Consider the following 15014-nt stretch of genomic DNA (forward strand, 5'->3'; position numbering starts at 1 on the left):
ATATTGCGTAAGCAGGGATGATTTGTGTGGTTTATGGCGCCCTCTAAAGGTCCTAAACTAAAAACTTAAGCATGACAAAGCCATGTCTTGATGGCATGTGCTTTAATGCCCGCTATTGTTATTAGTTTGAAGGCGTAGTGTCTGTTTACTCTGTGAATCTGAAAAAGGCTGAGACATCAGGAAATCATACAGCAGGCCCTATCACAGATAACACAGTGTTGGGCCATATTGCGTAAGCAGGGATGATTTGTGTGGTTTATGGCGCCCTCTAAAGGTCCTAAACTAAAAACTTAAGCATGACAAAGCCATGTCTTGATGGCATGTGCTTTAATGCCATTAAAGGGATAGTTCACCCAAAAATGAAAATGTTGTCTGTTTACTCTGTGAATCTGAAAAAGGCTGAGACATCAGGAAATCATACAGCAGGCCCTATCACAGATAACAGTGTTGGGCCATATTGCGTAAGCAGGGATGATTTGTGTGGTTTATGGCGCCCTCTAAAGGTCCTAAACTAAAAACTTAAGCATGACAAAGCCATGTCTTGATGGCATGTGCTTTAATGCCATTAAAGGGATAGTTCACCCAAAAATGAAAATGTGATGTTTATCTGCTTACCCCCAGGGCATCCAAGATGTAGGTGACTTTGTTTCATCAGTAGAACACAAATGATGATTTTTAACTCCAACCGTTGCAGTCTATCAGTCGTATAATGCATGGCAATAGTAACAAAATCTATGAGTAAAAAAAACATGCACAGACAAATCCAAATTAAACCCTGCGGCTTGTGACGACACATTGATGTCCTAAGACACGAAACGATCGGTTTGTGGCAGAAAACGAACAGTATTTATATCATTTTTTTTTTACCTCTAATACACCACTATGTCCAAAAAATGCATTAAAATATTCCCAGCCTAAGAAACACTTTAGAAGTGAGCTTGAATGTCTATGGACTACAATAATTTCTGACTTTTTAATGACCTTTTAACATTTTGTTAATTTTCATAACTTTGCCTGGCTCACATCTAACTTGTGAAGTTGCCTGCTATTTCCAGGACCCCATTTCATATTTAATATTGTATTATTAATAAAAACAACAAAGTAGTGTTTCTAATAAAACACAAACAAGTCTTGTTTAAAAACATATTCATAGTTTTATTATGAGCAGTTAACTCGGTAATGTAGAGCTAAATACCAGGAGATATGCAGTTGTAGGTAAAAAGCAGTTTTGTGAAATCATCACTGGCAATAAACATTTGTAAATAACAGTAACTACATGATTTCAGTGAAATGATGTGAAAGAAACTGATAAATTGATGGTGGGTGAGCAAAAACACACACATTCTTCAGGTTACAGACATCTGCTGATACTTTCACTCTCTCTCAAGTTCTCTCTGTGACAGAATCGTGCCTGTACTGCTAAAATGAAATTAAACTACACTCAAATTATTATATACAAATACAATTCAATACAACATATTGCTACGGTGTGACCCACAAACATTCAGCGTGACACGCACCGCAATTTTTTTCTCTCTCTCTCTCTCACACACACACACACACTATTCCCGTTTCTTTCTAATGGAATTGATGAAACTGTAACTGCTGCTTTGGAAATGGAAGATGGGAGCAAACCAATGGTCCCGCCCTAGTTTGTGATTGACAGAGACACTATGCAGTGACCTCACATGAACCCTTTCTCATGCACTATGAATCATTAAATCCCTTTCAGCAATCCCTTTCTTTCACCTGAATATGTAAATCTAAAAATAGAAACAGGGAGGTGTGACAATATCTGCATCCCAATTTTCATACTATCCATATTATCAAGTATGCAAAATTTTGTTTAGTGTTCCACAAATCATAGCATGTCAAAAAACATCCTCAAGGTGCCTGGATGATATACTTTTTCTGCGGAGGCCTTTTGAGCCAATATTACCCACACAATCCCCTTGCATTACAGAAGAGGCGGAGCTTGTAACAGTTCCTTATCAACTTTTTGAGTTGAAATAGTGAATAATTATAAATTCCAAGGCCAAAGCTGCAACAGCAGTTTTAAAAATATGTAAAAATAATAATAAATTGATCTACATGTTAACGTTTACATAAATTGTGTTAATTTTATTACATTATATATTGCAGTACTAGCGTACTACATACTACAAGTATGCATTTTCCCATCACCACTTAAATACATACCTGTAGTATGCAGAAGCAAGCAAACTGGGATGCAGCTTGTGTGTGTCTCACATTTCACTCTGAAGTTCTTCTCTATACTGCCATTGCCTGAAACACACACACGCACCTCAAAATAACACTACAACAAGGACAAAATGCTGAAGAATGTGCTGTCCCTGGTTCATATTAATGCTACACACACAATCAAATATCCTTGCATACGCCTCGCTGGGAGTCTGAACCCAAAGCTCGCATTCTCATCAATTATGTGCCGAACAGGAACAGGAAGATAAAGAATAATTGCATGCTGAGAATATCAAGTGCGTTAAATATATCTAAAATACTGTAACAAATGTTAACACTTGCTTTTAATGATTGCACATACATCCGCAGAGTGATATCCGGGTCAGGTCAGGGTTAGATTCATCCTGATATGTCTCAAAAGCAGTTCAGAGCTTTTACTGCAAGTGTAAACGCTATGATCAGAATCTGGTGCGACTCTAGTTTGATTAAAGTGAGTTTGGTGCCAATCCCTCTGATTGGAAATGCTCCTGTGTACTTTGGAGAGCCAAAGTACTGCTGAAGAACTAAACTGCATTTGTTTTAGGTACATAAGGACACTTCTTTAAGAGGGAGAGTCATACTCTTTGACTATGCAAAATGTAAAAATATGTTTTGATCTTTATGGTTCAGAGTATTTAGTCTTTGGTAAACTTTACAGTGCTCTTGTTGTGGTAGAAAAATATCCAATCTGTACTCTCGAACTAATCTGTACGATATATCAGGATCGGATAAAAACATATTTGTGTGAAATGACTGATGAAAGATGATGTTTTTGCCACTTTCCATAAATCTCTCTCTCTCTCTCTCTATATATATATATATACACACAGACACATATAAAGTAAGGCATGTTAGACTCATTCATTCACTGACCTAATGTGACCACTGGAGGACCCTTATTTTGACGCCCCTCGCACAAACTCTGATATACGATGATTATATAATAGCTATCCAATAGTTACTGGAATCATAAATCATGATGCAGCTGATGTCAGATCAGTGGTTTTCTGCTGATATACACGAGTCCCTACAGCAGAATGAAAAGCGTAACTAAACACACCGGCAGAAAACCCACAACACACTCACACATCATGCAGTTTCACTTGTTTATAAAAGCAGCTCTATAAATGTGCCATTATCTGTGGAGTTAAATATGACTTCACTTTGTCACTTTTCATCCTGTAAACGGTTTGCTCAGACTCTCTGCATGGTATTAAAAGTAAACCAAACCCAAACACATTCACCAACAAAGTTGATACGGTTTCCTCGAATAAAATCACACGTCTGTACAGCGCACGTCTACACGTCCCAGCCTCATTAGCGTGCCGTGATCAGATGCGATCAAATAAGCACGCCCTGTGGCTGCTGCAGGATCTTGATCACTCTGCTCAGAGATTCGGTAGTAGCGAAGGCCAGATACTGACAGCACAACCAGTCCTCCAGACTCACGCCGCAGCCCGTGTCCAAAGAACGCTCTGCGAACTTGATCATCATAAGCGTTCGCTTCAGGTCCAGCCAGTTCTGCAAGACGGTGTGGCGCTGAACTGTTCCGGCGGCGGGGTTCAAAGAATTGAACAGATCCTCTCGGGGGCCCCACAGCAGACACTGCAAACACGCCCGGGCATCCGCCATCTGGATGCGCTCGGAAGGGTTGGGATTGAGCAGCAACGTGGTGAGCTGTTGAAGACCATTGGAGTACAGGGATCGCAGGGGCAGCTGGGGCAAGTCAGAGCTGCAGTATTCCCTCTCCTTTAGCCCTGGACATTCCTCGAATGGGTTCGGTCGATGCAGCATCTCATAGATCAGTATCCCGGTCTGAAATTCGTCGCACTTGCGGTATTGAGTGGCAGTGAGGAGCTCAGGTGCCAGACGGGACTGGTCTCGGAGTGAAGCGGGTTCCAGCACCACGTTCTTGAGTTTGGCCTGAGAGAAGTTGCTGATGATGAGCCGGGCGGGGCAAGCGGAAGCCGCGGCGGAGGAAGGTCCGGATGCAGCGTTGTTGTTCGGTTCCATGAGCTCCAGGTTCCAAGGGTTCCCGGGCTGACAGTGCACCAGGAGGAGGTTCTCGAGCCGGAGGTCACAGTGCGTGACGTGGTAGGGTTTCATGTGCTCTAGTCCCGCACACAGCTGCAACAGTAGGAGACACACCTGGCGTTCGTACAGCTCAGAGTTTCGCGCGTGCCGTTCTACACCCTCCCGTACGAAATCTGCTACTGTCTGGAATGGCACCTCTCGAGTGATCACCACAACACGGCTGCAGAGTTTCCCGCCCGGACCTGCCGCATCTCTCTCATCCTCCTTTCCTTTTCCCTCTTCTCCTCCTTCCGTACCACCTTGCTTGTCTTCTCCATCCTCCTCACGCTCCCAGGGCAGCAGGCGGGCCGGAACATCTGCCAGGAAGTGCCCACAGTCCTGCTGGATGTTGAAGTGCACAGCGATACTCTGCCGAACTGCTAGGCTGTGAAAAAACTGCTGCTGAGTCTCCTTCACCACTCCCCGACAGATCTGAGATCAGACAGAAAGAGAATGTAAATTTTTTTATATACATACAAATCTGAGAAGACTAACTAGGGAACATTTTGAAGTATCAAGCAATTATGGCCAAGAAAGCACCGAATGTATCCTTTGTGGATAATTTCATAATGCATTGTGATGAACTCTATCTGTATTAAAGGGGTCATGAACTGAGAAACCAAAATTTCCTTGATCTTTTGACATGTACAGTTGAGGTCAAAAGTTTAGATCCCCCTTTCAGAATCTGCAAAATGTTAATTATTTTACCAAAATAAGAGGGATCATACAAAATGCATGTGTTATTGTTTATTTAGAACTGACCTGAATAAGATGTTTACATATAGTCCACAAGAGAAAATAATAGTTGAATTTATAAAAATGACCCCGTTCAAAAGTTTACATCCCCTTGATTCTTAATACTGTGTTGTTACCTGAATGATCCACAGCTGTTTGTTTTTGTTTTTTTAGTGATTTTTTGTTTATGAGTCCCTTGTTTGTCCTGAACAGTTAAACTGCCTGCTGTTCTTCAGAAAAATCCTTCAGGTCCCACAAATTCATTGGTTTTCCAGCATTTCTGTGTATTCGAACCCTTTCCAGCAATGACTGTATGATTTTGAGATCCATCTTTTCACACTGAGGACAACTGAGGGACTCAAAGGCAACTATTACAGAAGGTTCAAACGCTCACTGATGCGCTAGAAGGAAAAACCGGGGCGGGGTGGGATGGGTGGACTTTTGAACAGAATGGAGATGTGTACATTTTTCTTATTTTGCCTAAATATCATATTTTTTCACTTAGTACTTCCCTTCAGAGGCTACAAAAGATAGTTACATGTTTCCCAGAAGACAAAATAAGTTAAATTTACCCTGATCTTCAAATTCAATGCTCTTAATGCATAATTTTTCCATCTGGAGCATCAGTGAGCATTTGAACCTTCTGTTAACCTTCTGTTATTTTGATGTAAAAATCATGATAACATTATAAGTGGACCTCAGAGAACAGTATAAATAAAAAACAGAGGCAGTTCATGACCCCTTTAAGTAACAAGCTATCAGCTTAACAACATGCTGCCATCAGACTCTATTGGAATCAACTCTTCATTGAATCACTCCTCCTGTCCTTGCAAGAAGCAATGATTGTGAGTTGCACAAGTGACCATTACTTGAATTTCTGCCTTAGAAGATCTCATGTAGACACCTATTCGGCTCATCTATATACACGCATCAATAAATATGTGTAAGACTGAACTTTCACCTTAACGGCGTAGTTTGTCAGAGGTTCTTTAGCGAAAGATGCTGTGTAGTACACAGCATCTCCTGCCTCGCAGCAGGGTTTTCCCGCGGTCAGCCGGAAATGAGACCAGCTGTCTGTTCCAAAGCGCAGATGATCTTTTTGTCCGGCCATAAATCTATCTTCACATCTGGCTGCCAACTTGCGAAGGGTATCCATGTGCAGGCCTCGGATCCTCCCGACCACTTCCTCCCAGCTCTCCATGCCTCTGTACGGCACCTGTTTCTGGGCTTTAGCGGGTCTCCCAGCCCCTCGCGTCCGGGCTGTCAGACTCTCTGTACTTCGGTAGCCTCGGCGGTCGCATGCCTGCATGGAGCTGCTACTGGTTAGGCAAGACAGGCTCCGCCCACCCACGGGACGCTCCAGAGAGTCTCCCGATTCATCAGGATGTCGTGCCTCCGAGCTGAGTGAGGAGCTCTGACTGGCCGTGTCCCATGTGGATTCGAGATCGTAGAGTGGATTGGCAACGCTCAGACTGGTCCCGCCTGGTCTGGCCTCTCCTTTGGGTCGCGGGGCAGAGAGTTCTCTACCTAGTGCGGATGGCTCTGTTTGGGCACGTGGGACTGACTTTTTGGGTAGGGGTGGAGGGGTGGATTTTGTTGTGGGTTCGGTGACCTCTGGTTCAGAGGTTAAAGTGTCATCAGATGTTTTAGGATGTCTGGGATGTTTTACGGGGATCATGTTGGCCCTGGACTGACCTGTAGAGTGAGAGATGAGGAATTTCAGTGAGGATTATGGCTTTGAAACAGCTCATGGGAACACATTAAATTTTGACCAGAACATAACTGGTGCATTATTGGATTTCCATTACATGTTTCCCTTTACCATATCTCTAATTGCAGGATGAACAGTCTTAAAACAATTCACACACGCTCCGTCCACAGGGATGTGGGATACGAGTTAGGAATTATTTAACAGCGTGAAACTTCACATCTAACATTCCTCACTAATCTGCTTTAATCTCCCAATAATCTCAGACTGGGGCTTCCTCTGAGACCCTTTCACCAGGACAGGGATTTTTGTAGGTCACATCTATAAAATGATCAAAGAGTCAGCGGGACAAAATTAGAGGCGGTACTTTAACCCCGTGGAGACCCGTGCTGCTACGCAGTTCAGAGGTTCATCAGACTTAGTCATCAGTAGTGCGGTGTTCGATACATCGATACGACGATGTATCGCCACAGAGATTTGACAGCTGTCCCAGTATCGATATTGTGGCACATGTGCAGCAGTGGGCCGTGCTTAATTTGAATACAAGAACAATGTTTAAAACGGAGTAGAAAAGTGCAAGGTTTCTAAAAAATAATGAATAGAGCATAATATATAGGCTACAACAATGTTTAATCTGGCAGCAGAGGAACACAACCGGGGTTGCCTGATATAAAGAGACATAATCCATAAAACAGAGTTTCCCACTTGCGGAAACATCTGCATTTCCAAAACAAAGCGTGATACTTATCTTTGTCAACCTGGCAACCCTGTGTACGTGCGCTCTCTCCACTGTGGATAAACGCTCTTGCTTTCTGAAAAGCACTGGTTAGCTTGCAGTTTTGCGATCTCCACTTCAATATTCTATTCTCAGAAAAGTGTAATTCAAGTGTTCATTTATGAGAGAGAGAGGAGAGAGAGAGAGAGAGAGAGAGAGAGAGGCTGTGTATGTATGAATTACCACCGTTTTGCCGCGTTTCTCTATTAACAGTGAAGCCGTGGCTTTAATTCCTTTAGAAACAATGATGTTACCAGCTCCTTGTTGAGAAAGTTAATGTAGCTCTTGAGCGATTAAGCTATTTAGTTGATAAAATTGCGGGGCAGCGCTAAAATGTTTGTTCTTGAATGTCTGAGTGCGGCCGCAACGTGATCTGACTGAGCATGTGCGTGTGTTAGATTCAGTGAAGACAGCGCATTAGTTTTGAACTCTTCTAATTTTTAGTTTTTTTTTTTATGTAGAGAGTGTGTTAATTTGTGCAATGATAACCTACCAGCAATGTAAATATGATTTTTTTATATATTAGAATGAGTACATTACAATATAAATGTATTAGAACGAGTACATTATTATTTATGGGCATAAAAACAAAATGCAAACAATCAGAATATTGTACCTGGTGGAGAGTGCCCAATGTAAACATGAAACATATGCCATTTCCTATATTGTACTGTGGTACAGTTATGGAGGCCCTTCATAATGCAGAGGTCAACTGCCTGCTCTGCCAATAGTTAGAAATGGCACTATAGTATGCAGTGTTTAATAAACAGCTGTTTTACTAAACTCTTTTGAGGTGAAATTCAATGCAGTCCCGTATCATGGCCTCTGTATCGTGATACGCATTGTATAGTGACTTTGCTGGTGATACACAGCCCTAGTCATCAGCGCAACAACGTTATATGCTTAGATATCAGAGGTCAACTCTGCAACATAAGGAGGGAAGGAAGTAGCCACCAGCATCCATGCTCTCTTAGGACAGCTGAAAAATCATTCTTGTTTCATATTCTGTGTAATGCCACACAGCTCAAAACAGACGGACCGAGTCTGATAATCTGTCAGTCTCTCAGAACTGTGGCCATTAAAGTCCTCAACAAACTGAATCCCTGATTTCCACCCAGCGACTACTGCCAGTTTTGACAATTTTATTTGATCTACTTATTAAACCTTACATGTGGAAAAACATTACATAGACAACCTGTAGTTTAGGAAACAACTACCGTTTGAGGTTATTCGCAGGGTATATTCTAATATTGTTAGTTTTTAATCAATATTAAAAGTAGATTATTTTTCAGTTTTAACAGTATATTTTTATGCCAGGTTACAAACATGAATATTTTCTCTACATTGTAACGTTTTAATGTCTAAAGTATTTTAAATTCTAGATCTTTTAGGAGCTTTACTGTGAACACTCACAAAAAAAACATTAATATATAGATTTACATCATATCAGTTTTCAGCCGAAACATAAATATAATTTATGTTTACCTGAGAATTTCTGTCATGCCATTCAAACGTGAGATCACATTAAAAATTTGAGATTTAAACTAATTCAAAATCATAAATAAACAAATGTTTCAGAATTTTGAAACACTTTAAAACAAGAAAAGTTAATACATAAAATAAGAAATACTTTAGATTCTACACTGTTTCTAGAACATTTCTATGATATTAAAGGAATTAATGTAAATCAATTAATTTATAATAATTACAAATAATTAACTAATTTATATTAAATAAAACAATTATAATTAGTGGTCACTAGTCGTTTATGATTTTTGGACCCCACTGTATAATAAATATAATGTGTGGTGTTGCAATGTACATTTCCTGCTAGCAAAACTACTTAAACTACGCTGTGCTACAATTGATGCAAATAAAACCAAAAGCCTTAAAAAAAAGAGCAAAGCAAAGCGAAGAAAGAGACAGATCCCTACCTCCTTTCACAGCACAAACTTCAGAGAGACTCAATCAGCTAAATGACTTCAAATTGAGAGATTGAGAGAAGTGATCTTATTTATTGGTCTAGAAATGCTCTTGCACGCGCTGCTGCCATGACAATCTAAATATATCAGCATGAGCCGGCCAAATCAGGTCAGAAACTCACACCGCTGGCCCACATAAATGGACCAAACAAAAACACAAAGTGACCCATCAAACGTGTGTGTTTTACTCACCCAGGTTGGTGTAAGTGGCCCTGCAGCTGCTGGATGCAGGAGAGTGTGAGATGGTGTAAGTGATTCCCTCTTTCTCTTGCTCTGCTTGCCTGCTGCTGTTTGAGGTGGGCGATGCTGGGGGCGGGCAGGAGGCAGGCGGCTCGTGCAGGGGCGACAGCTCCAGCTTAGCAGGAAGAGAGGTGGCTGAGGAGATCTCAGTATCCTGAACTGGAAGCTGACTGCATCAAAGAAAGACAAACAACGGTTGAGAATTATTCCAGCCCAAAGTTTTCTAACCTAAACCACAAGGATTTAGAAACTGGGGATGCAGATTATTTTACAAAGCTAAATTTAGACCTTAATTCTCTCTCTCTCTTTTTTTTAAAGGGGTAGTTCATCCAAAAACCAAAATTCTGTCATTTTCTCACCCTCATTTTGTTCCAAAGCTGTACAACTTACTAAGATATTTCCAAATATGTGCTGGTCGCTCTTTTACATGCATTTGCATTGAATGCTGACTAGGGCTTTGAAGCTTAAAAACGGATTCAAAAGCACTATAAAAGTATCAAAAGAAATCCATATGACTTGTGTGTGTTATGTGAAAAGAAGTCATATAATAACTTTATGTGATAAGCAGACCAAAATGTTAGTAGTTATTCGGAATTGTAGATCTTGTTAACGAATTAGTTGATCTACTTCACAAAAACACTGACTTTAAAATCAGTTCGCAGCAGTTCTTGAGTTGAGAGCATCAGTAAATATCTGTAAAAAAATCTGAAGGTTTTAAATTTAGCTTTGTAAAATAACCTGCATCCCCAATTTCTAAATCCTTGCTTTTTATATGTTAAAAATCATGAACAATCCATTTTTCACAAAAAGCTACAATACGATCGCTTCTGCAATACTTTTGCACCTTTCTTGTCATTAATTACTCACCTTCATGTAGTTCCAAACCCCCCTAAACCTTTGTTTATCCTCGGAACACAAATTAAGGTATTTTAGATGAAATCTGAGAGCTTTCTGACCCTGCATAGACAGCAATGCAATTGAAGCTTAAAAACGGATTCAAAAGCACTATAAAAGTATCAAAAGAAATCCATATGACTTGTGTGTGTTATGTGAAAAGAAGTCATATAATAACTTTATGTGATAAGCAGACCAAAATGTTAGTAGTTATTCGGAATTGTAGATCTTGTTAACGAATTAGTTGATCTACTTCACAAAAACACTGACTTTAAAATCAGTTCGCAGCAGTTCTTGAGTTGAGAGCATCAGTAAATATCTGTAAAAAAATCTGAAGGTTTTAAATTTAGCTTTGTAAAATAACCTGCATCCCCAATTTCTAAATCCTTGCTTTTTATATGTTAAAAATCATGAACAATCCATTTTTCACAAAAAGCCGCTTCTGCAATACTTCTGTGTTGCTTTTGCACCTTTCTTGTCATTAATTACTCACCTTCATGTAGTTCCAAACCCCCCTAAACCTTTGTTTATCCTCGGAACACAAATTAAGGTATTTTAGATTAAATCTGAGAGCTTTCTGACCCTGCATAGACAGCAATGCAACTACAACGTTCAAGGTCCAGAAAGGTAGTTAAGGACATTGTTGACATTGTTCGCGGCATAGAATCTTTAAAATACGTCCGAGAGTTTTACACACCGGTCTGTTATTGTGGCGACATTTCCACGCCCTGAAGCGTGACGCTGAAATGAAACGAACTGTGATTGGTTGTTTGACATGCCGGTCAAACGGCCTCATGGGCGGGCCTTGGCCAATGAAAGCTGCCATGAATTCCAGACCTTCAGCCATCAGTCTGGCTATGCGAGACTACTGGTAACATGGACTATTTTAACGATGTCCTTACTACTTTTCTGGACCTTGAATGTGGTAGTAGCACTGCTGTCTATGCAGGGTCAGAAAGCTCTCGGATTTCATCAAAAATATCTTAATTTGTGTTCTGAAGGTGAACGAAGGTCTTTCAGGTTTTGAACTATATGAGGGAGGGTGAGTAATTAAAAAACATTTTTTAAATTTTTAGGTGAACTAACTCTTCAAGTCACACTTCAAAATGTCTACTTTTGAGTCAACTGAAGAAATGATGTAATACAAGTTTGGAACAAAATTAAAGTAAGTAAATAATGGGATGAATAATGATTAATAATGAATGAACATTTTTTTAATTTTTAGGTGAACACTCTTCAAGTCACACTTCAAAATGTCTACTTTTGAGTCAACTGAAGAAATGATGTAATACAAGTTTGGAACAAAATTAAAGTAAGTAAATAATGGGATGAATAATGATTAATAATGAATAATTGTCTGATAGTAATTTAGTTCAAGATTCAATTTTAATTAGCATGTAGCACTACTAATCAAACACAAAATACAACTGTCCTTTGCTTAGATTTCAAACCATTCCTCCTGTATCCCAGTGCCAAACTTACTCTCCTAAATAACCCATCCAAGAACGCTAAATGGGAGGAATCTTCTGCAGGCAGAGCATGTCTGGACATATAAAAACATTCTGTTCCATTAAGTTATGACACACTCAAAAATCTATAACATGGAAGGTGTTCTCAAAACTAAAGATAAGATTCCTAATGCTTTCAATGAAACACCAGTGCAAAAAAAAATAAAAAAATTGAAAACACACAAGGGAAGATATAGCCAAAAAAAGGTGTTTTAAAAAAAAATGATAGAGTATCTAGATATCTCAGTGTTTGAACATGTTATAAGAACCTGAACCAACGTGTCTCAAGTATCTTTTTCTCTTAGGCAGATAATACTCTGCAAACACACTCATGCACACACACACACATACCAGCTGAAACAAATATCTAGCTAAGAGCTTCAGTAAAGTGTTGGTCTGTTTAAAGGAATTTGAGGAAGTAATGCTTACCCACCATATTGGCTCACACAGTCACCCATTTGATAAAGTCAGAAACAGTAAATGTTTATATCAGAAATAGGAATTCCTTGCTTTCAAAGACTTAATAGACAAATCTCTTGGATTCTGTGTTTTTCTTACTCCTCCTCTCTCTGTTGTAACATTCAGTATGAATGCTTCTTCCTCCACATGATTAACCCTTAACAGACATCTACCTGTGGTTGTTCATCAGCTCACAACTGTGACATATCAGGATCAAAGGTCCTTCTCGACAGCAGATCACACACATATATGACCAACAAGTCAGGAAGCAGTTTATTACAGTTAGGATATCACCTTGTTAAAAAAGATACTACTTTTTGTACTACTACTGCTAAAAATAAGTTAAATATAACATCTATGCACCATAGATCACACATTTAAATATTCAACTAATCAATCAAGCAGTTTTACCATTTAGCTATTCCAAACAAATGTTAAAAATGTTCAATTTCTATTAAAAAATTAAAGTTAAACTTTTTTTCAGTTTTTTTTTCAGTTAGGTTAGGGTTGGCAAGTGTTTTGATATGTTAATCCTAATAGTCATTATAAAAACATTTAAATTCTATAATTTTGATAAAGGGTATATGTTGTATAAAACCCAAACAAATTATAGAAAAATATACTGTTCTTTATTTTCAATTTTGACGTACTTTGACTGCATAAAACGCCATTAGCTACAACAGGATTATGTGAAATTGATCAGGCATTATAAAAGCTACCTCTGGGGCACCCATTTATCACTAGGGTGTCTCAAATACTCAGGATTTTATCTGGGATGAAAATAAAGGCCATGCATAAAAACATGCACTTAGAGCAAGACAAGGACACAAGAAAGACCTTATCATATGTTTCTATATTAAAAAGCTAAGAGAAAGAGGGGGGATTGAGAGAGAAAGATAGCTTACTTCATGACTTTGCTAATGAGGAGACTGGCTCTGCTCTTGGGTGGAGTCGACAGGCAGGACGCTCCACCTTCTGATGTGCCACCTTCTTTGTGTTCCTCAACCCGAATCTCCGCCTCCTCTCCACCTGTGACGCTCTCTGATTTGTAGGTGAATATGATCGTGGGTTTCTGGTGAGGGTCATCCGTCTTGGATTCTGAAAACCAGTGCTGTCTCTGTAGAGGTGGAGGAGGCAGTACGGTGATGACGGTGCCATCTAATCCCAGAAGCTTCCCTTTTTCCTTCTCTCGCTCCATTTTCTCTTTCTGTTCCTCCTCATCCTTCCGCCGGCGGAAGAAACTCTTGAAGGATATCCAGCGCTTGGGCTTGTTACTGTCAGTCGAACGTCTGGCCTCTGCACCAGGACTGGTCTCTCCATCACTAGGTTTGGCCCCAGCTGGTCTGGTCCAGTTGCTGAAATGCCTCTGAAGCAGGTTGCTTGAGTGGTAAGGAGAGGAGCTAGACCGGGCTGGGGGAAATGGGGCACTAGGTTCAGATTTGGGGCTTGTGGGTGGTACAGCAGCAGAGGCACTCTGGGATTTAGGAAGGACTTTAGGTGGTGTGTCTTTTTGAGGTTCTGCAGAACAGTGGAGTGATTTAGGTCTGTTAGGAGCATCTTTGGAAGCATCTGGTGGTAGTGAGTAAAGCTCCTCAGCACTGCACGTCTTACTCTGGCCTGCAGGGGAGTCTGGAGGAGAAGGCGGTGGCTGAATGGAGGCCACAATTTGAGACAGAACAGCACTTGCTTTCTCTCTCTGACCTGAACTTCCATTCGATGTGACCTGGCAATATTTGCTGCCCTCTGTCGGTTGCTCACTGCTGGGGTTACGAATACGATCCAGACTGCTATGTGCCAAAACGGCAGGGCTAAGGCTCAGGCTACCTACAGGAAGGACGGAGACACCTGTCATAGTCCTTAATTTGCTGTCATTTACAGTCTGTCTGGATATTGTGGTAGTCCTCAGTTCCCCAGGAGCAGTTACATCTGTTGCGTGCTTCAGCTGAGGTGGTGTCTGCTCAGACGGCGATGGCTGGGAACTTTCGGAAGATCCAATCTCCTCATATGTGTGGCTGGCCACTCGCTCTCCGGCCCCAGGCTTGGAATGTGGCAGCTCACCATTGAGCCCCAGGAAACTCTTGTAAACAGCTAGGTTATCGTACGCACTGGGATTAATCACAATGGGAACTTTCACTGCTTTTTTGGAGCTGCGTGCATATGCAGGCTCATCACGGATGATGATGGGAAACGGGGGCATGCCGGCATTGTTGTAGCTATTAAATTTGATCTCAGACAAGTTAGGCGATTTAGTTGGGACTGTGCCGAAGCCTGCAGTTGGAGATGTGGGAGCTGATTTGTGATTGATGAGTCTTGGAGCGGCACTGCTGCTTGTTAAATCAACTTTAGGGATCTTTTGTCGAGGGCTGGTGCAAGACGTCCACACTTCTTGGTAACGGATG

General features: G+C 40.6%; 1 protein-coding gene across 1 annotated transcript in view; it reads right to left on the minus strand.

The window, feature by feature from the left end:
- Positions 1 to 1134: 1134 nt before the first annotated feature.
- The window catches only part of LOC107559964 (pseudopodium-enriched atypical kinase 1-like), a 16675-nt gene continuing 2795 nt past the window's right edge, over positions 1135 to 15014 (minus strand). The window contains exons 3-6 of the mRNA XM_016243992.1: positions 13521 to 15009; positions 9707 to 9924; positions 6011 to 6744; positions 1135 to 4746 (exon numbers count right to left, since the gene is read on the minus strand). Coding sequence (XP_016099478.1) covers positions 3583 to 4746; positions 6011 to 6744; positions 9707 to 9924; positions 13521 to 15009 — 3605 coding nt within the window. The 3' untranslated portion in view covers positions 1135 to 3582. The remainder of the gene's footprint in view (positions 4747 to 6010; positions 6745 to 9706; positions 9925 to 13520; positions 15010 to 15014) is intronic.

Source organism: Sinocyclocheilus grahami, unplaced genomic scaffold (assembly GCF_001515645.1).
Source record: "Sinocyclocheilus grahami isolate Dianchi unplaced genomic scaffold, SAMN03320097.WGS_v1.1 scaffold707.1, whole genome shotgun sequence".
NCBI lineage: Eukaryota > Metazoa > Chordata > Actinopteri > Cypriniformes > Cyprinidae > Sinocyclocheilus > Sinocyclocheilus grahami.